The sequence below is a fragment of the Hemiscyllium ocellatum genome, chromosome 12 (genome assembly GCF_020745735.1).
Source record: "Hemiscyllium ocellatum isolate sHemOce1 chromosome 12, sHemOce1.pat.X.cur, whole genome shotgun sequence".
Taxonomy (NCBI): Eukaryota; Metazoa; Chordata; class Chondrichthyes; order Orectolobiformes; family Hemiscylliidae; genus Hemiscyllium; species Hemiscyllium ocellatum.
In genome coordinates this window covers 65,618,341-65,639,509 of record NC_083412.1, presented here as the reverse complement: position 1 = coordinate 65,639,509, position 21,169 = coordinate 65,618,341, and the positions used below count along the sequence as shown (strand labels likewise).

General features: G+C 40.7%; 1 protein-coding gene across 1 annotated transcript in view; it reads right to left on the bottom strand.

Moving 5' to 3' along the window:
* Window positions 1-3,589: 3,589 nt before the first annotated feature.
* LOC132820596 (suppressor of tumorigenicity 14 protein homolog) overlaps window positions 3,590-21,169 on the bottom strand; it is an 81,927-nt gene continuing 64,347 nt past the window's right edge. The window contains exons 17-19 of the mRNA XM_060832801.1: window positions 19,438-19,709; window positions 13,262-13,398; window positions 3,590-3,845 (exon numbers count right to left, since the gene is read on the bottom strand). Of these exons, the coding sequence (XP_060688784.1) occupies window positions 3,687-3,845; window positions 13,262-13,398; window positions 19,438-19,709 (568 nt within the window). The 3' untranslated portion in view covers window positions 3,590-3,686. The remainder of the gene's footprint in view (window positions 3,846-13,261; window positions 13,399-19,437; window positions 19,710-21,169) is intronic.

The following is a 21,169-nucleotide window of genomic DNA, read 5'->3' as shown; positions in this document are numbered from 1 at the left end:
ATATTACAAATTTGTAAAACATGTCAGACTAACTGATCAATAAATCCCTGGTTTCCTTCGCTCACCTTTCTTAAGTAGTAGAATAGATTTTCCAATCTAAAGGAATGGATCCTGAATCAAAAAACCTTGAAAGTTAAATAGTATTAATGTATTTTAATTTTGTAACATTTTAACAATGGATAAATAAAACATTAGTTTTAAACCCTATTTTTATTACATTGCACAATATAGTTATGCAGACATGTTGCCCTGCTATAGATAGCACACATCAAAAAGGGAAGAAATCAACAAATAACAGAGTGTTGCATCATGTTTTGCGAACTTGCTTTAAATTACATTAAAGTCACACAACTTACATTTATTTGAAATACATACTTAGAGTGGAAATACATGTCACATTTACATGAAGGACAAATGCACTCAAAGTTAAGCAATCAGTATCCTCAAGGATCTACTCAAACTGTGTTACTATGAACTGGAGAGGGAAAGGGTTAACACTGGAAATATATTTAAAACTACAAAGATATTAGAAATAAATAAAGTATTATTTTATTGCAAAAAGCACATAGATATTCCCACTAAATCTAATGTGCCGTTTCAACTGAGTAGAATATGTATACAATACTTTAATATATTATAGCACATCCATTTCACATTTTCTCCATAAGTTGCTAACAAAACTCCTGTTCCTTTTTAGGGTATGTATTTTTGAAGAGCATATAGCAGGCTGGGTTTGAGAGGAACATCAACAGAAAGATGCCTGAAAGGTTAGTACCCCAAAATAAATATTGCTCACATTCAGAAAGCTCTACTCTGCATTTAGAGAGTTCTAAATGGCATCATTCCAGGATTACGAGGCTCAGGCTTGCTGGCTTTATGTATATCTGTTGGATCAAGCTGCTTGGAGGGACTCAGTCTAAAATCCTTTGCATATAGATGCAGTAGAAATGACAGACAGTTCACAAAGGTTATGTACAGATTGTCACTTGTATCTAATGAGCAATGGAATTATTTATGCTGCACACCTTTGGCCTGGAATTACTGAAATGTTTTGATGAAGCTAAGATGTAGGTGCATGAATTTTCTCTGGCAAATTTGCACAATCAACTTAAAACCTTTTTATGCTTAAATGTTGCTATAGGTACATTTCCTCAATCGTTTCTACAACTAAGACGTATCTGATGAAACTTTCAGCTGGTTATTTACATTGCTACTCTTGTTTACTAGATTAAAGCAACTAACACACTGATATAGATTCATCTCAATTAGTTTAGACTTTGACTGTCCTGTAGCCACTGATATCAGCCCAGCTAGGATGTTTGGAATTTGCTAGCAATATCTTCATTATGTGTAAAACCAGGTTCACTTTGTTTGCACTTGACTTAACCAAATTGCTTGGTTAGGTCCCACTGTACCTGATTTTTTTTTGGATCCCTATGTCCCCGTACATGCAGGAATAAATGTTATAGAATGGCTTTCCTTAAGATGTATTCTTTTAGGTGTATTCTACAAAATAATGGAAGAGGAAGAGCAGCAGCAACAAGAAATTCAGAGAGTGCAACATCATTGCAAAAGACAGCTTTCAAAGAACTACTACCCTCTTGGTTGTACTTCATTTATGCCAATATTATACCAGTACTTGAGTTTCACAATGCCCAAATTTCCTAAGATCCTTTAAGCAAGACCAGTGTAAAAATTGGTAAACATTCCAACACAAACACAATTCAGGAAATTCTGGCCATTTAAAGATTGCAACAAATCACGTGACATTTGGGTACATTTAGATATCAAACATTGTGCAACTATTTTCTCATGAAGTAACTTTGAAAGAGAAAGATTTATTCAACAACATTGAGAACTAAGGGGTAATTAAGGATTGCTCTTAGGTACAATTTGGATCTTGTTATCTCTTCCTTGCTGTCAATGAAGTTCAGATATTTACTCCAGCTACTAACGTAAGATCAATTAATTTGTTTTCACAGTCATATAGGATTTATTAAATTGATTTGTGACCACCACCTGATGAAGGAGCAGCGCTCCAAAAGCTAGTGCTTCCAAATAAACCCATTGGATTATAATTTGGTGTTGTGTGATTTTGAATTTTGTACACCTCACTCCAACACTGGCACCTCCAAATCATTATCAAAATGTGTGACATCTTTTCAAGTGTAAATACCACTAGAATTAATCCAAAAATAAGAATATTAATGACAATGTATGTTTATAAAATAAACGTAGAATGGAACAAGCATGTCTACTTCTATTTCCTTGGACCTATGGTTTTATCACCACAATTGTATAATTGTCAGATACATTTGTATTTGGTACTCTGTAGTGGAGCTTAACTTGAAATTATAACAACCAGACTGCATATCCATATTAAAATGTTGGTTGACTCAGCACCAGTGTAATAGCTATAAATCAAAAGAGGCTCTAGTACCAGTAGATTGTCTTGCCAACAGCACCACTTGTATTTACACATGACCATTTACATGGTGAAATATTTTATGGGAGATGCAAGTTTGCTCGCTGAGCTGGGAGGTTCATTTTCGGACATTTCGTCACCATACTAGGCAACATCTTCAGTGAACCTCTGGATGAAGCACTGGTGATATGGCCCATATTATATTTATGTGTGTATAAATAGAAAGTGGGCCGTACCACCAGTGCTTCACCCGGAGGCTCATTAATGATGTTATCTAGTATGATGACGAAATGTCTGAATATAAACCTTCCAGCTCAGTGAGCAAACCCACATCCAGAACTTCAACTTGAGCTACAAATCTTCTCAAAACTCACTGATTTTATGGGAGAATCAGGTAGGGTGGGAGGCACCAAAAATAAAGAAAGAAGTTAGTAAACAAAGATAAAAAGGTGAGCATTTTGAAGGAGGAGAGAGACATCATCTCCTTCATGTTTTCATTTCCACAATTGAACTCCAAAACATAATTTTGTCCAACTACTGAATGGGATATTGGTCCTGTGACACAGAAAAAAATGTAAAATAGAGTTAGTTTAAAACTGTGTTCATTTTTAAGTTAAAACAAACAAAATAGCTGAATGGTCTGAAAGTACTTTTAACCTTTATATAAAGATTTGACTGAAATATTTTATCCAATATCAATGACATACTGGTTCACAATAATAAATGTGATATTTGTTACGATTACCAAATTTACAATAAAGACATTATGATAACTAATTATTAAACAGGAAAGTTTATGCATGAACCTAGTGTAGATGGTGTTACACATTGTCTTTTTTAAACTAATGTATCTATTCTTTAAGACACATCTGAAATATTGGATTCGAAAATCTTTATAAAATATACATAATTATTATACAGTAACATTTCCTCTTAAGTAAATGAATAACAAAGGTACTATTCTTGTAAGAATGCCAATTATTAGCATTACTCATGTCCATGTATGAATTTATCTTCTTGACAAGGATCAGTCATGTGATATTAACCATTGTACCAAGTGTTTTTATTAGCAAAGGCTGATATTTGTTCTTCCACTGTCTTTACAGGCCACTGAATCTCGAAAATGGTAATATGTTGCATCAATGGCCCTATTACTTTCCATCATTCAGGCTCCCCCTTGAGTGATAAGTAAAAATACTGAAATATTAAAATACTCCAATTAAGAAAAATAGTGAGCATCTTCACAGAACGGACTGCCGATCTAATTGATTTGTTGCTTGATCCAGTCAGAAAATCTAGAAACCCGAGTATAAACACCAGGACGATTACGTCGAGCACATCCTTCTCCCCAGCTGACTATTCCTGCGAGAAACCACTTCCTTCTTTTCCCCAGACAAACCAGTGGACCTCCAGAGTCTCCCTTCAATAGAAAGTAAACAAAACCATTTTTGAAGAATAGGCATTTCTCACAGTAAGTCAAATGATATGCCAGGTCATAATAATGAAAGATTTGTACATCCGAGTACTGAAATCAAGCAGGTAATCCTCACTATCAGAACACTTTGCACAATTACTCCTTTATCTTCGAAAATTTTATGTTTAACTTATTTTCAATTTTTTGATGCTGCCTACTAAATTGTGTTTAGATTCGCATTCTAGGTTTTCAGTAAATTTCCTCTACATAGTTTTCACATCTTTCCAAAAACTGTGATTCCCAAAACTGGCACAGGACTCCAGCTGAAACCTACATAGTGATTTTCTAAAAACTCAGAATAACTTCTTTACTTTTACAGTTTATGAGGAGAATTTTCCCAGCCCTTGAACGGCATGGGCATTAGTGAGTGGATCCTGCCATAAGAGCAAATAGCTGAAAATGTGTTGCTGGAAAAGCGCAGCAGGTCAGGCAGCATCCAAGGAACAGGAGAATCGACGTTTCGGGCATAAGCCCTTCTTCAGGAATGAGGAAAGTGTGTCCAGCAGGCTAAAATAAAAGGTAGGAAGGAGGGACTTGGGGGAGGGGCATTGGAGATGCGATAAGAGCAAATAGTCCCATTTTCCAGATGAAAATGTGTTGCTGGTTAAAGCACAGCAGGTTAGGCAGCATCCAAGGAACAGGAAATTCGACGTTTCGGGCCAGAGCCCTTCATCAGGAATGAGGAGAGGGTGCCAGGCAGGCTAAGATAAAAGGTAGGGAGGAGGGACTAGGGGGAGGGGCAATGGAGATGTGATAGGTGGAAGGAGGTCAAGGTGAGGGTGATAGGCCAGAGTGGGGTGGGGGGCGGAGAGGTCAGGAAGAGGATTGCAGGTTAGGAGGGCGGTGCTGAGTTCAAGGGAATCGACTGAGACAAGGTGGGGGGAGGGGAAATGAGGAAACTGGAGAAATCTGAGTTCATCCCTTGTGGCTGGAGGGTTCCCAGGCGGAAGATGAGGTGCTCTTCCTCCAACCGTCGTGTTGTTATGTTCTGGCGATGGAGGAGTCCAAGGACCTGCATGTCCTCGGTGGAGTGGGAGGGAGAGTTAAAGTGTTGAGCCACGGGGTGGTTGGGTTGCTTGGTTCGGGCGTCCCAGAGGTGTTCCCTGAAGCGTTGTGCAAGTAGGCGGCCTGTTTCCCCAATATAGAGGAGGCCACATCGGGTGCAGCGGATGAAATAGATGATGTGTGTGGAGGTACAGGTGAATTTGTGGCGGATATGGAAGGATCCCTTGGGGCTTTGGAGAGAAGTAAGGGAGGAGGTATGGGCGCAAGTTTTGCATTTCCTGCGGTTGCAGGGGAAGGTGCTGGGAGTGGAGGGTGTGGACCTGACGAGGGAGTCACGAAGGGAGTGGTCTTTGCGGAACACTGATAGGGGAGGGGAGGGAAATATATCCCTGGTGGTGGGGTCCGTTTGGAGTTGGCGGAAATGACGGCGGATGATACGTTGTATACGGAGGTTGGTGGGGTGGTAGGTGAGAACCAGTGGGGTTCTGTCTTTGTGGCGGTTGGAGGGGCGGGGCTCAAGGGCGGAGGAGCGGGAAGTGGAGGAGATGCAGTGGAGAGCATCGTCGATCACGTCTGGGGGGAATCTGCGGTCTTTGAAGAAGGAGGCCATCTGGGCTGTACGGTATTGGAACTGGTCCTCCTGGGAGCAGATGCAGCGGAAACGAAGGGATTGGGAATATGGGATGGAGTTTTTACAGGGGCAGGGTGGGAGGAGGTGTAGTCCAGGTAGCTGTGGGAGTCAGTCGGTTTATAGTAGATGTCTGTGTTGAGTCGGTCGCCCGAGATAGAAATGGAAAGGTCTAGGAAGGGGAGGGAGGAGGAGTCTGAGACAGTCCAGGTGAATTTGAGGTCGGGGTGGATGGTGTTGGTAAAGTTGATGAACTGTTCAACCTCCTCGTGGGAGCACGAGGCAGCGCCGATACAGTCATCGATGTAGCGGAGGTAAAGGTGGGGGGTGGTGCCAGTGTAGTTGCGGAAGATGGACTGTTCCACATATCCTACAAAAAGACAGGCATTGCTGGGGCCCATGCGGTTGCCCATGGCAACTCCTTTAGTTTGGAGGAAGTGGGAGGATTGGAAAGAGAAGTTATTAAGGGTGAGGACCAGTTCAGTCAGTCGAAGGAGGGTGTCAGTGAAGGGTACTGGTTGGTGCGGTGGGAAAAGAAGAAGCGGAGGGCTTTGAGTCCTTCGTGATGGGGGATGGAGGTGTACAGGGACTGGATGTCCATCGTGAAGATAAGGCGTTGGGGACTGGGGAAGCGAAAATCATGGAGGAGATGGAGGGCGTGGGTGGTATCCCGAACGTAGGTGGGGAGTTCTTGGACTAAAGGGGACAGAACCGTGTCGAGGTACGCGGAGATGAGTTCGGTGGGGCAGGAACAGGCTGACATTTTCCATTTTCCATGGGAAATAGTCCCATTTTCCAGCCAAATGTTGAATGGAGAGATGACAGTCTTGCTAATGATCAGTGAGAAGCCTATTTGCAAATATTAACTTCTCAATATTCCATCATCTCACCTGATTGATATGCAATCTTCCACCCACTGGATAAAAAGTAGACTAGCTAAATTCCCGACTTGAAAGTCAGAGCAATGACCTGACCACTGCAGCTTATTGCTTGCTCATCTTATCTCCAACAGTCACCAATGTGTTAGGACAGACCTCATGGCCAATGACCTCGTGCACCTGCCATCCAGCAGAACATCCAGATGCCTGTTGGCAGAGCAGGGTTCCAGGTACCCTATCTTCAGCACATCCGAGGCAAATAAAATGAACCATTAGGGCAGCTACATACTTCCTGCATTCGACTAGATACTTGGCTGGGCTCTAATGATGGTCCTAGCACCAGGAAAGCCAAGAGGTGTGGGGCAGTGGCCAATACTTCCATCTGTGCTGAGTGGGAGGAATTGGACAAGCAGGACACCATAGTGCTTGGATACACAAGAAAACACACATGCTTCTTGATAGTTGCAAAAAATGACACTTCGCTGATTTCTGGCAAGAGTCAGCCCTGTATTCCTCTTTAGACAGCCCAAGCTTGTCGAGGGTTTTTTGTTTTAAAAAAAGCCTAAAACCTATTATGTATGTGAACCCCATCTCCCATTGCAGCAGCCGTTTTACAACTGCATTATTTAATTGCAAACTACACTTGATCATTATATTAAATTTTATCTTTAATATGCCTGCCCATTCTGTCTCTGCTGCCTGAGATTTGTTATGACCCTTCTCAGATTCATTACATTCCCAAGTTTGTGTCATCTAAAAAGAAACTTTGCCTTCAATACCAAATTGAGATTTGGCCCTAATACAAACACACTGGCATCACCATCTCTGCATACACCCTTCCAATCTGATAAAGAACTGCTTACCACACACTACTCTCTATTTGTTGACAATCGCGATTTTGAATATTTTGCATTCTGCCTGTTTCTTTACTTATGCCAAATTCCATTTTTCATCCATTGGGTCACAGTAAGGAAGGCTCACTTTTAAAGTTCTCTTCCTTGTTTTCAAATTTCACAATAGCCTTGATCATCTCTATCTCTGTGCTCCTTTCCAACCAAAAGCTTATGGAATATTTATAGAGAAAATAGGAGCAGGACAATGCTGTTTAGCTCTTCCTGCAAAGCTACTCCATATTCAATACAATCATGGCTGCTGATCTAACTCAGTCCCCTCTTCCCCCTTTCTCTCCACACCCTTTGGTCCCTATAGGCCTAAGAACCATATATAACTCCTTCTTGAAAACATTCAGCATTTTGGCCTCATTTGCTTTCCTTGGTAGAGAATTCCGCAGGGTCACCTTTCTATGGATGAAGAAATTTCTCCTCATTGGAGTGCTAAATAGCTTGCTCCAGTAAACATAGTCCTAACCAATCCAGTCTCCCTTCAAAGGTAATTCCTACCATTCCAGAAATCAGTCTTTATTGCACTCCAACCATTTGTAAAGCATCCTTCTTCAAAGAAACCAAAATTGCACACAATATTGCAGGTGTGATCTCACCAAGCCCTTGTACAATTGCAGCAAGACATCCTTGTTCCTGTGCTCAAATCCTTTGGTTATAAAGACCAACATACCTTCTTCGCCACCTGCATGCTTACTTTCAGTAACTGGTGTACAAGTACACCCAAGTCTTATTGCACCTCCCCGCTTTCCCAATCTATCCTCATTCTGATATTAATCTACCTTCCTGTTTGTGCTACCAAAGTGGACAACATCATATTTATTCTGTCACTCAGTATCCTTTCCAACAACTTGCCTATCACTGACCTGTAGTTCCCTGGCTCGTCTTTGTTACCTTTCTTAAACAATGGATCAACATTAGCTACCCTCCAGTCTTCTGAAATTTCACCAGTGGCTAAAGATAAAGCAAAAATCTCTTCAATGGCCGCTGAAATTTCTTGCCTAGCCTCCCACAATGTGCGAGGATGGACTTGATCAGGCCCAGGACATTATCCACTTTAGTGCTTTTTAAGGCTGCAAACGCCTCCTCTCTAGTAACATGGATGCAGTCCAAAACATCCCCATTTGTTTCCCTGATTTCCTTAGCAATCATGATTCTCTCCTCAATAAACAGTGAGGAGAAATATTCATTAAAAATCTCCCCCATCTCCTGTGGCTGATCTTTAAGGAGACCTATTCTTGATCAGTTTTAAAAGTGACCATAAGACCATAAGACATAGGAGTGGAAGTAAGGCCAATCAATCATGGCTGATGGGCATTTCAACTCCACTTACCCGCATTCTCCCCGTAGCTCTTAATTCCTTGTAACATCAAAAATTTATCAATCTCTGCCTTGACGACATTTAGCGTCCCGGCCTCCATTGCACTCCGCGGCAATGAATCCCACAGGCCCACCACTCTCTGGCTGAAGAAATGTCTCTGCATTTCTATTCTGAATTTACCTCCTCTAATTCTAAGGCTGTGTCCACGGGTCCTAGTCTCCTCGCCTAACTGAAACAATTTCCTCATGTCCACCCTTTCCAAGCCATGTATTATCTTGTTAGGTTCTATTAGATATCCCCTTAATCTTCTAAACTCCAATGAATACAATCCCAGGATCCTCAGCCATTCCTTGTATGTTAGACCTACCATTCCAGGGATCATCCATGTGAATCTCCGCTGGACATGCTCCAGTGCCAGTATATCCTTCTTGAGGTGTGGGGACCAAAACTGGACACAGTACTCCAACTGGGGCCTAACCAGAGCTTTATAAAGTCTCGGTAGCACAACAGTGCTTTTATATTCCAACCCTCTTGAGATAAATGACAACATTGCATTCGCTTTCTTAATCATGGACTCAACCTGCATGTTTACCTTTAGAGAATCCTTGACTAGCACTCCCAGATCCCTTTGTACTTTGGCTTTATGAATTTTCTCAACCTTTTAGAAAATAGTCCATGCTTGTATTCTTTTTTCCAAAGTGCAAGACCTCACATTTGCTCACATTGAATTCCATCGGCCATTTCCTGGACCACTTTCCAAAACTGTCTAGATCCTTCTGCAGCCTCCCCACTTCCTCAGTACTACATGCCTGTCCACCTATCATCGGCAAACTTCGCTAAAATGCCCCCAGTCCCAGTGACTGTAGTCATCAACGGATTCACTTGAGCCCAATAGCTTAAATTGAATATTCTGTCCCTGGACTCTTGATATCACACTTTTAAAAGCCTGCTATCTGCTAGTGGTTCCCTTTCCTTCAAACAGACTCACCCAGTCAACCTCTGCTAGATAGAGTCATAGAGATGTACAGCATATACTTAATGGGCTCTAAATTGGCCCTGCTCCAATTTAGCACCTTAACCTGTGGGCCTATCCTATCTTTATTCATAACTAAGCTATTGCAAATAGCTAGGATCCAAGCACTCATCCCTGCAGTATCCTAATACTCATTGGCTGCCATTTGGAAAAATACCCATTTATTTTGTATGCCTCTTTTCTGTCAACTAGTTCTCTATCTATGCCAGCACACTATCCCAATCTCATGCGCTTTGATTTTACATGCTAATCTCTTATGTGGGACCTTATTGAAAGCCTCTTGCAGCATCTAATTCTAGCCTCTTCAGCATCCATGATTTTGTTTCGGAAACATTGGTGGATATACCTTCAATTGGCTAACCACTAAATTCTCTTCCTAAGCCCTTCACATTTCTATTTCTCTTTCTTATTTTAAAGTTAAAAATCACACAACACCAGGTTATAGTCCAACAGGTTTATTTGGAGTATATACTGTCCACCCCAGTCTAACACTGTCTCCTCCATATCATTCCTTTTTTAAGACACTCCTTATAATCAAGTTTTATGTGATTTTTCCCAAATAAGACCAGAGGTAGCCAATGTCAAATTTTGCTTTCTAAGACTTCTATAAAGCATCTGAGTACATTTTATTGAATTAAAGGCATTATGTAAATACAACTTTTTGTGACATTCATAGAATCGTACAGCATGGAAACAGACCCTTCGATCCAACCAGTCAATGCCAAACATAATCCCAAACTAAACTAGTCCCACCTGCCTGCCCCTGACCCATATCCTTCCAAACCTTTCTATTCACATACTTATCCAAATATCTTTTTAAATGTTATAATGGTACACACATCCACCACTTGCTCAGGAAGTTCATTCCTCACATGAACCACCCTCTGAAAAACATTCGCCTCTAGTATCCTTTTTAATTCTCTCTCCTCTCACCTTAAAAATATACCCCCTAGTTTTGAAATCCCCCATTCTATGGAAAAGACAACTACCATTAACTTTATCTATACCCCTTGTTACCGTATAAACTTCTATCAGGTCGCCTCTCAACCTCCTAAGTTCCAGCGAAAAAAGTCTCAGACTATCCAGCCTTTCTTTATAATTCAAGGCTTCCATATCCGGCAACATCCTGCGAAAACTCTTCTGAACCCTTGCCAGCTTAATAATATCCTTCCTATAACTGAGTGAGGATGTGAGCATTAATTGCAAATCTAACATTTGTTGCTCATTCCTGATTTTTCCTGAAAAGGTGATGATGAATTGTTATTGGACAATGTTACAAATGGGTAGGATCTGGATGAAAATAAGAGGCCAATGTTGGGACTTGAGGGACTGTAGATGTAGCTGTGTGGGAGCTGGAAAAAAAGCCATTGTGGATGATTCTCTTATTGGATAGAATTGGCTATGATTGGATAGATAGGAATTTAACCTGGTGAGGGTATCTTCACCTAGCTGGATGATGGAAGGCAGGAACTGGAAAAAGAAGCCGGTGTTATCGAGAATTATTTAGAAATCGTGAACAGTTTTCATAAAGAAATGGACTTTTCGTAGCCCAGACAAATTTGGAGACAAATGACTATGAACATTCAATTGTACATCCCTTGAATGTGATGTGGCTAGGATAAAGGTCATAGGAGGGCAGGGACTTTGGTGACAGAGTCACAACTCTCAACTTTTTCTTCAATTAATGGTATGATTTGTAAACCTGCTCAAAGCTCACCAACAGTCTGTCTCGAGTATCAAATAACTTTATGTTTTTACATGAGCAAGTAAATACACCAAACTGTGACCAATCTTCAGTATCAGATTTCAACTGAAATGATTCTTGTTTCTTTTGTACCTTTTTTAAAGTGTGAAATGATCAATTGATGGGGCGAAAACATGATGGACTGGAAAGGCGTACTAAGTGACTATTTTTGTATTATATTTGAGATACAAAAGATATCAGACTAGGTACATACATTAATGATTAGTTTTATGATATTCCATTACGCACTAAGGACAGTATCATGTGGTAAATTTTCCAAACATTTAAGTGTATGAAATAAATGGTAACAGATTAACCCTGGCAGATGGCATCAGTTATTAGGTCAGCAACATAACAGACATTTACTTTGTGTCAAAAATAACAAACATTACTATCGTAATATCTCTTTCATGCCATTCCATTTCTTCAGGTACTGTGAAACAGATTTTAGATAGCCACCAGCGATAAATATACCCAGGCAACAAGTATGCTTTTATGAGAAGGATTTCATGAGTGTTTTTTTCTCAATTCTATAAACTGCTGTGCAGAGGGACCTGGGTGTCCTTGTGCATGAATCACAAGATGTTGGTTTACAGGTGCAGCAGGTTATTTAGAAGGCAAATGGAATATTGTCCTTCATTGCTGGAGGGTTTGAGTTTAAACATAGGGAGGTTATACTGCAGCTATACAGTGTGCTGGAGAGGCCACACCTTGAGTACTGTGTACAGGTTTGGTCTCTTTACTTGAGAAAAGATCTACTCGCACTGAGGGGGTGCTGAGGAGTTACATTGGGCTGATTCCAGAGTTGAGAGGATTGGTTTATGAGGAGAGATTGAGTAGACTGGGCCTATTCTCATTGGAATTTAGAAAAATGAGGGGGGGGGGGGGGATCTTACAGAAACATATAAAATTATGAAGGGACTAGGTAACACAGAAGCAGGGAGTTTGCTTCCACTGGTGAGTAAAACCAGAACGAGGAGGGCATAAGCCTCAAAATAAGCAGATTTAGGGCTGAGTTGAGGAGGAATTTCTTCACCCAAAGGGTTGTGAATGTGTGAAATGCCCTGCACAATGAAGCAGTTAGGCTACCTCATTGAATGTTTTCAAGGCAAAGATAGTACAGTACAGGAATTACTCGTGGTGAGTGGGCGTGTAAGTGGAGCTGAGTCCACAAAAAAGATCAGCACAGCGAGCAGGCTCAACGGGTCATACGGCCTACTCCTGCTCCTATTTGTTATGTTTTTATGTTCTTAAACATATTTTACAGTGGCTTAGACGCCAACTTAAAGCTTTTATATAGAAGGAACAATAGTTTGGGATCTTGGTATGGGGCGGGTTGGTACAGCAGAAAATTTCTTGTGTCAGATCTTATTCCACATTTAACCAACAAACAGAAGAGACAGATTAACTGACAATTTATTAATTGCTCTAATTGAGATATTATTCTGTAAGAATGATCATCACACTTGTCTATACCAAATGTGACTGGACTTGAATGACTAATGCAGGTCTTATGAATATGTCTTTATTTTGTAGTTGAAATCAAACTGTACACAGCCTAATTTTGCAGCTATGATTGTGGAAAATATCCATTAAGTTACAATGGTTTGAAAATTCTTTTCCTATAAGTGGGTGATGTAAAATTATATACAAAAATTGAATTAAATAAAAATTTAATGAAAAAGCTTGTTTCTAACTTACTACATCTTAAGATCAACATTCATTAAAACAATAAAGATAAACCTCGAGTTGCACTGCAGTATATTTTAGTGAAAGTCAAAGCAGCTGGTTCTGTATTTTAAGTGTTCTGCAACTGTCAATTAACTACCTGTTCTGAAACGCACAGCTACTTACCTGGCATGCATCAACTCCACCATGAAGGTAGCCTGCACACAGCATTCTAGTTGTCACTGAGTTCTTGTATAACTTGTTACAAATATTGAGGGGAATTATTTTCACACTGGCCTCCTGAAGAACAGTGGCCAATTCACCTAAAATACAAAAAGATTTTGTTTAGATTAGATTGCCTACAGTGTAGAAACAGGCCCTTTGGCCCAACAAGTCCACACGGACCCCCCATGGAATTGAACGTCCACTGGATCCACAAATCACATATAGCAAAATTATCTCCTTGCACTCTATAAATACTGTAGAAGAGAATTAATTAAGTCTGTGCTTTCTTTGTTCAAACAACATCCATGCCTAACAAAATCCTTTTCTGACCAATATATTATATTTATTTCAGTCTCCAGGGTAACACTCATGTGTGAACATTCAACCTCAGAGTCAAGAATCACATGAAGATGCAAAAAAAAGTGCCACACCAGGTTAGGCACCTTGGTAACAGAGAACCACAGTCAACTTTTTAATTAGCAATGTGACTTACAAAATCACTCCAAGGTCACAGTCGGTCTCCAGCTTCAAATAACTTTATGTTTTTAACAATATTTTTACAGCAATGAAAGATTTTCAAATCTTTCAAATTGGGTGAGGGGAGAATTTTTTTGTCACTGCTCAAGACTGAAACATACAAGACTGGATGCCAGGTATCTCCATCAGATACCCCAAATGCAGTCTGACACTTTACTGCAGCTACCAATGTAACACTACATGCACCATGATGCAACTGGCTCATACAAATCTGTCAGGGTTCACACTTAAAATATAAAAGAAGTTGCAATACGCACTAGCTTACTGACAGTTCACAATGAGGAGAACGGACATGCCTGATACCTTTTACCAAATGTTTGAATGGATTAAGGTCACAGCCACAAAGAATGGATTTAAGATGAACATCTCACAGGTACCTTACGTGCACACAATACTTTGTTGCTTTGCATCAAGTCTAGCTTCTGACAAGACCAAACCACTTTTCAACCAGTTCCAATTAATTTCCAACTTGTCCCAAACAACATTCTTCTTATTAATAACACAACCAGCCGATCACTGCTCTGGAAGATTGACATCTCTAACTGTATCTATCAATATAGCCAAGTTACTCATATACCCTTTCTAACGTCTTTTAATGTTTCTCTCCTTCGGCAGGAAAAGAATGTGAGCAAATGGGGGAATGTCTAACAGGAGGCCCTTGACCCTTTTGAAGGGCTGGCAGAGAGCAGAGACAGTGTGCTTGTGCTGAAGGGGTGATTGGGTAGCTACAACCATCTAGTGAAAAGACCCTGCTGTACCCAGCTGCACATACGTACACATAAAGTAGAAGCAGAGTAGGCCATTCAGCCCCTCATTCAATAAAATCATGGCTGATCTTATTACTCCACCTTCCAAACAATCTGTAATAACCTTTACTCCTTGCTCATCAAGAATTTATCAGTTCTGCCATAAATATCTTCAGTAATTCTGCTTTCACAATCTTTTGTGAAAGGAAATTCCAATGACCTGAAGTTGTTAAAGTTCAGAAATGATTTACAAGGATGCTGCCAGATTGGAGAGTTTGAGCTATAGGGAGAGGCTGAATATGCCGGGGTTGTTTTTCCTGGAGTGTCGGAGATTGAGTGATGACCTTATCGACATCGGGTGAAAATCTAAGGTCTTTTTTCCCAGGGTAGGACAATCCAAAACAAGAGGGCACAGGCTTAAGGTGAGAGGGGAAAGACTTAAAAGGGACCTAAGGGGCAATATTTTCAGCCAAGAGGTGGTGCGTATATGGCCGCCTGAGGAAGTGATGGAGGTGGGTACAATTACAACATTTAAAAGGTATCTGGATATATGAATAGGAAATCTGGGTATATGAATAGGAAAGGTTCAGAGGGATATGGGCCAAAAGCTACCAAGTGGGACCAGATTCATTTACGATATCTGGTTGGCCTGGATGATTTGGACTGAAGGGTCTCTTTGCATGCTGTGCAACTCTATGACTCAATCACAGTAACATTTTAATAAAATACTGGGTAAGGGAGAAACTTGTGACACCAACAATCCCTTACGTTTTTCATGCAGCTTCTGGATTCCTCTCCCAAGACAGAACCAAATGAGGAAGATTCCCAGTCTGCAGGTCCAACTCTACCAGCATCATACAGCATACCTCTAGGGAGGAACAGTCGCCTGTCTTAGAGGATACACTGTCAGGATCTGCCTTCCAACTGCCCATCAGCGCAGAGACATTCACCTCAGTGTGTACTGTGTCACGAGTAGGTTTGGTCCCATATTCTGTGAGCACAGGCCTGCAGCTAGAGGCTTAAGGAATGGCCAAGGTCTTAAACACTCAGGGGACAGCTGGAGAATAGGTCCCTAAAATCAGTACAGATGGTGAGCCTCTGGATCAGCTTTTAAAAAGCTGATAGAGATACAGAGGTGAGTAGGGGCAAATCTGCCAGAGATTCCAGAGATCCTGTACAAACTGGATAAAAGGGCAGAGGACTCTGCCTTATGTCTATCAGCTGATGTGCTTCCAGCATATTAGCACATGTCTGCCTTCCTTGGAATGGACAGCAGCTACCATTGACAGCCACATACAGCGGAGCAATTGGTATCTGGTGATTCTGTCCTCCATGTGCCCTTGAGGGTTGAGCAAGGTGCCATTTCACATGGACAGGGAGGAGGAACAACAGCCAGGCATCCAGGGATCATCATCTCAGGAAACTCCAGAAACAGCACCTCTCCTCTGCCAGGGACCCAAACTGCTCCATCAGTTCAGGTTGAGGAAGTTGCACCTGCATGTGTAGTGGTCCAGACCCAACAGAACACATCCATCAAAGTAATCCAAAGCAAAGTGGCAAAGCATTTAGCAGGCTGACTCAAGCTTAGTCGCAGATGTCAATGTGGCTCTGACACATAGCAATAGGATAAAAAAATTAAACAATACTGACATTGCTTTGGGTGCTCAAGTATAGAATCAACTTTCTGGATAACCTGATATTTGACATAAACTCAGCTGTGTACAACAGTGCTATGGTCTCTTTCAGTTTGTTAAGGTTTATGACTATTAATGTCCTTGTAGTCTACCTTGTGAGGTAATATTCATCCTAAGCATATGCAAGGAAAGGGACAGGGAAATAGATGGTGACATCTTGAAAATGTCTATAATACAGAGGAGGAAGTGCCGGATGTCTTGAAACGCATAACGGTGGATAAATCCCCAGGACCTGATCAGGTGTACCCTAGAAGTCTGTGGAAGCTAGGGGTGTGATTGCTGGGCCTCTTGCTGAGATAGTTGTATCATCGATAGTCACAGGTGAGGTGCCAGAAGACTGGAGGTTGGCTTATGTGGTGCCACTGTTTAAGAAGGGTGGTAAGGACAAGCCAGGGAATGAGAGACCAGTGAGCCTGACGTTGGTGGTGGGCAAGTCGTTGGAGGGAATCCTGAGGGACAGGATACATGTATTTGGAAAGGCAAAGACTGATTAGGGATCGTCAACCTGGCTTTGCGCATGGGAAATCATGTCTCACAAACTTGATTGAGTTTTTTGAAGAAGGAACAAAAAGGATTGAAGAGGGCAGAGCAGTAGATGTGATCTAAATGGACTTCAGTAAGGCGTTCAACAAGGTTCCCCATGGTAGACTGGTCAGCAAGATTAGATCTCACGGAATACAGGGAGAACTAGCCATTTGGATACAGAACTGGCTCAAAGGTAGAAGACAGTGAGTATTGGTGGAGGGTTGCTTTTCAGACTGGAGGTCTGTGGCCAGTGGAGTGCCACAAGGATCGGTGCTGAGTCCTCTACTTTTCATCATTTATATAAATGATTTGGATGTAAGCTAAGAGGTATAGTTAGTAAGTTTACAGATTACACCAAAATTGGAGGTGTAGTGGACAGCGAAGAAGGTAACCTCAGATTACAACAGGATCTTGATCAGATGGGCCAATGGGTTGAGAAGTGGCAGATGGAGTTTAATTCAGAGAAATGAGAGGTACTGCATTTTGGGAAAGCAAATCTTAGCAGGACTTACTTAATAGTAAAGTCCAAGGGACTGGTGCTCCCTAGGAGACAAAGAGACCATGGAGTGCATGTTCATAGTTCCTTAAAAGTGGAGTTGCAGGTAGATAGGATAGTGAAGGCGGCGTTTGGTATGCTTTCCTTTATGGGTCAGAGTATTGAGTACAGGAGTTGGGAGGTCATATTGCGGCTGTACAGGACATTGGTTAGGCCACTGTTGGAATATTGTGTGCAATTCTGGTCTCCTTCCTATCGGAAAGATGTTGTGAATCTTGAAAGGGTTCAGAAAAGATTTTCAAGGATGTTGCCAGAATTGGAGGATTTAAGCTATAGGGAAAGGCTGAGCAGGCTGGGGCTGTTTTCCCTGGAGCATCAGAGGGAAACCTTGAGGGGTGACCTTATAGTGGTTTACAAAATCACGAGGGGCATGGATAGGATAAATAGACAAAGTCTTTTCCCTGGGGTGGAGGGAGTCCAGAATTAGAGGGCATAGGTTTAGGGTGAGAGGGGAAAGATATAAAAGAGACCTAAGGGGCAACCTTTTCACAGAGAGGGTGGTACGTGTATGGAATGAGCTGCCAGAGGAAGTGGTGGAGTCTAGTTTTTCTGACTACTTTTTAAGGTTAAATTTATGGGGTCGACTATTTTGCGGATACTATTTTTGAGCCTGTCATCATTCATACCATATCTATAACAGAAGCCCAACTGATCGCTAAATGAATAAAGGGAAAAGAAATGACAAATTATGGTAATTTTGAAAACCCGGAGCAGAGCACAACAGCCCGTGGACTGGAAGAATGGGGGCAAAGTGGAACAATCAGCTGAAGCAGTACATGATGGCCAGCACAGTGACTCATAAACTCATAATTGCTGTCAATGGTCACAAATGAGCTGGTCTTTGGACTGAAACTCCTTCCCATTCAGGAATCTGGCTCGATGACACCATGAAGCTCTGAGGACCACACATGTATGTATTGATAGCCCCTTGTATTTAAGGGAAATGTCTGCAAATCCAACTCTCTGGCACCTTTGTCTTATGGGTTCTTGGTGAACTGGAAAAAATGTATCACCTTATTATAAAGGACATGAGTAAACTCACAAATATACTTGTGGCTCATATTTGAAAGCATTAATTTGAAACACTGTATGAACAAAATAGTGAAATCATCCGATAGTGGCAGAACATGTGTTTTTATTTATTCCTGGGATAAAAGCAAGGTCACAATTTATTGCCTTGAGAAGCAGTTGTGGGGCTTCTTTATGAACATCTGTAGTCCTGTGAAATAATTTGATATAACAAAGTGACTTGCTGGACTACTTCGATAACAAGTGACTGCTGTGGAAGTGGAGTCACACAGATCAGATGATATACCAGGTTGCATTCGCTAAAGGATATGAGTGAAGTATTTGGGTGTTTACAATAATCTAAGAGTTTGATTGTAACTTTTTATTGATACCATCTTTTACTTCCAGATTCTTAAACTGATTTCAAATTCTCAGACTGTCATGGTGGAATTTGAATCATTGGAATTTGGAAACATCAAAATTATCAACCCGATTTAATTCTCACTCCCCTAATATACAATCAGGGAGCAGGACTTTATCAACACAGATTACCATTTTCCAGTAAACTTGCAGTAATGTAAAAGCACAACCTCAGATAAATATAGCAAAATAAAGATTAATCCTTATCTTAAAATTATATACCTTTCCCAAAGTTTTCAATTGTTAACTAATTTACAGTGTCAAATAATGTAAACAGTAGTAACAAAGCTATTTTACCTGAGCATAAACATAAATAGTATATATTAGCATAATACAATAAAACAGAGCATATTTCCACTACACACCAAAACACACAAATGAACATTTTACCCTGTCAACTTACTTGAATAAAAATTACAGAATAAATTCACTGATCACATGCTTACTCCAGAAAGTATGGATCAGAGACAGCCGTACAACATTGGAGCATTAATTATCCAAGGTATGTTCACATCAAGCTTCAAATTGGGCAGCACTGGTCATTTTGCTTACCTGTACATTTGTTAGGACTGCACTGTGTTTTCTTCATTATGCAAAAAACAATACACTCTCATTGTTTATTTTTCAACAGCATTTACAAAAGCAACATACCATCTTCTCCTAGTACTCCCCAGCCAGTTACGTAACAGTTTGATGTGGTACTGAAGACATGAGTAATAGCAGGTAAGCAGACCGGTTGGATGGAATCACTGAAAAAGACTGGTGTCTTCAATTCTAATAGAGCAATGTCATAATCTGATGTATATTCTTCATATTTGGGATGGGTAACAATTCTGTTAATTGATCTGGTCACTATCCAGGAGTTCATTCTATTCATTAACCTCAAGCCTAAATATGCTGTCCAAGCTGATGAAGTGGAATATCTGTAAGAATAAGGAAATTCTGTGACATATTAGAAATGTGTTAACACAAAAACTTATCAGGTTTCTCTGAATAGTTAAACAATGTTTCTGCTGCTTGGATGATTCTGGAGAGGCTCTGCACTATCTGGTGGGAGGTGGGAGTGGTGGGGGTGGTGGTGGAGAGATCATTGGTGGTTAGTGGTACACTAGACAATGGATTCAAAACCTATATGGCAAGCAAGTGAGAACAGGAAAAGGAAATGAAGGAAGAGACAGGAAGAGACAAGTTAGGCAGAACCTTTCTTGCCAACGAACAACTCATCCATTATTGTTAATACCCAATGTATATTTATGCAGGGCCTTTAACAAAATGAAACTCCTCCAGGCATTTCACAAGAACACTAAAACAAGCAAGCCACATAGGGAAATGACCAAATGCTTGGTCAAAGACGTGTCTTAAGAGAGGAAAGTGAGATTGATAGGATAAGAGATGTAGAGAGGGAATCTGAGAGCTGGAGGCAAAGGCAACTGATAGCATGGCCAACAATCATAATTGCACTACCACACTTCCTATTCCTCAACATTCCCTTAACTCTGGCATTGACCATCACAGTGTTTGCTTGATCTCAAAATAAAATTAAATACACAATAGACATTTCAGAACTCTTTTTTTTCATTCACAGGATGTGACAATTGATGACATGGTGAACAGATAGAGCCCATTGCTAATTGCTCTTGAGACAGTGAGAGGCATGCTACAGGTCTGCAGGAACTACTAACATTTCTCATTTGTAAAATTTAAAACTTTCGGAATGAAGATAATTTAATATTGCATTAACTTCTGTTGTTAATTTGTTATCTCTAAATGGCAGGATTAAGTGCTGTAAAAGATTTTCTAAAAGGCTAGCTAAAAGGGGTAAAAATTTGGTTGCTTCCACTTTTAGTACATCGGTCATGTGGTCTTCCAATTTTATTATTTTACATTTATACAGTTAATGGATAGAAAGTTGTGAGCTGGATATATACAGTTTCTCAATAATGCACTCCTGGTGCGAGTCATTAGGAAGCAGAACAAAACCTTCCATGTAAATTGAAAAGAAATGAATTTTTACCACACTCTTGCTAAACTCAGGGGAATTGAAAAGTGTGGCACTGGCTAGCAGGCCTGGCAGCATCTGAGGAGCAGAAGTCATCAGGAAGGGCTTATGCCCAAAACGTCGACTCTCCTGCTCCTTGGATGCTGCCTGATCTGCTGCACTTTTCCAGCGCCACATTTTTCGATTCTGACTCTCCAGCATCTGCAGTCCTTGCTTCTTTCTAAACTAAGGGAAGGCTGATCTTTTTGATTTGTTCATCCACTACTTGAATTACCATTATATCAGAAGAATTCTGGATGGTCGATTCCAAATATTCAATTAGAAAATAAATAATTTATTAGAGAAACGATCATTTTGAAAAGAATGTTTCACTTCTGTCAATTT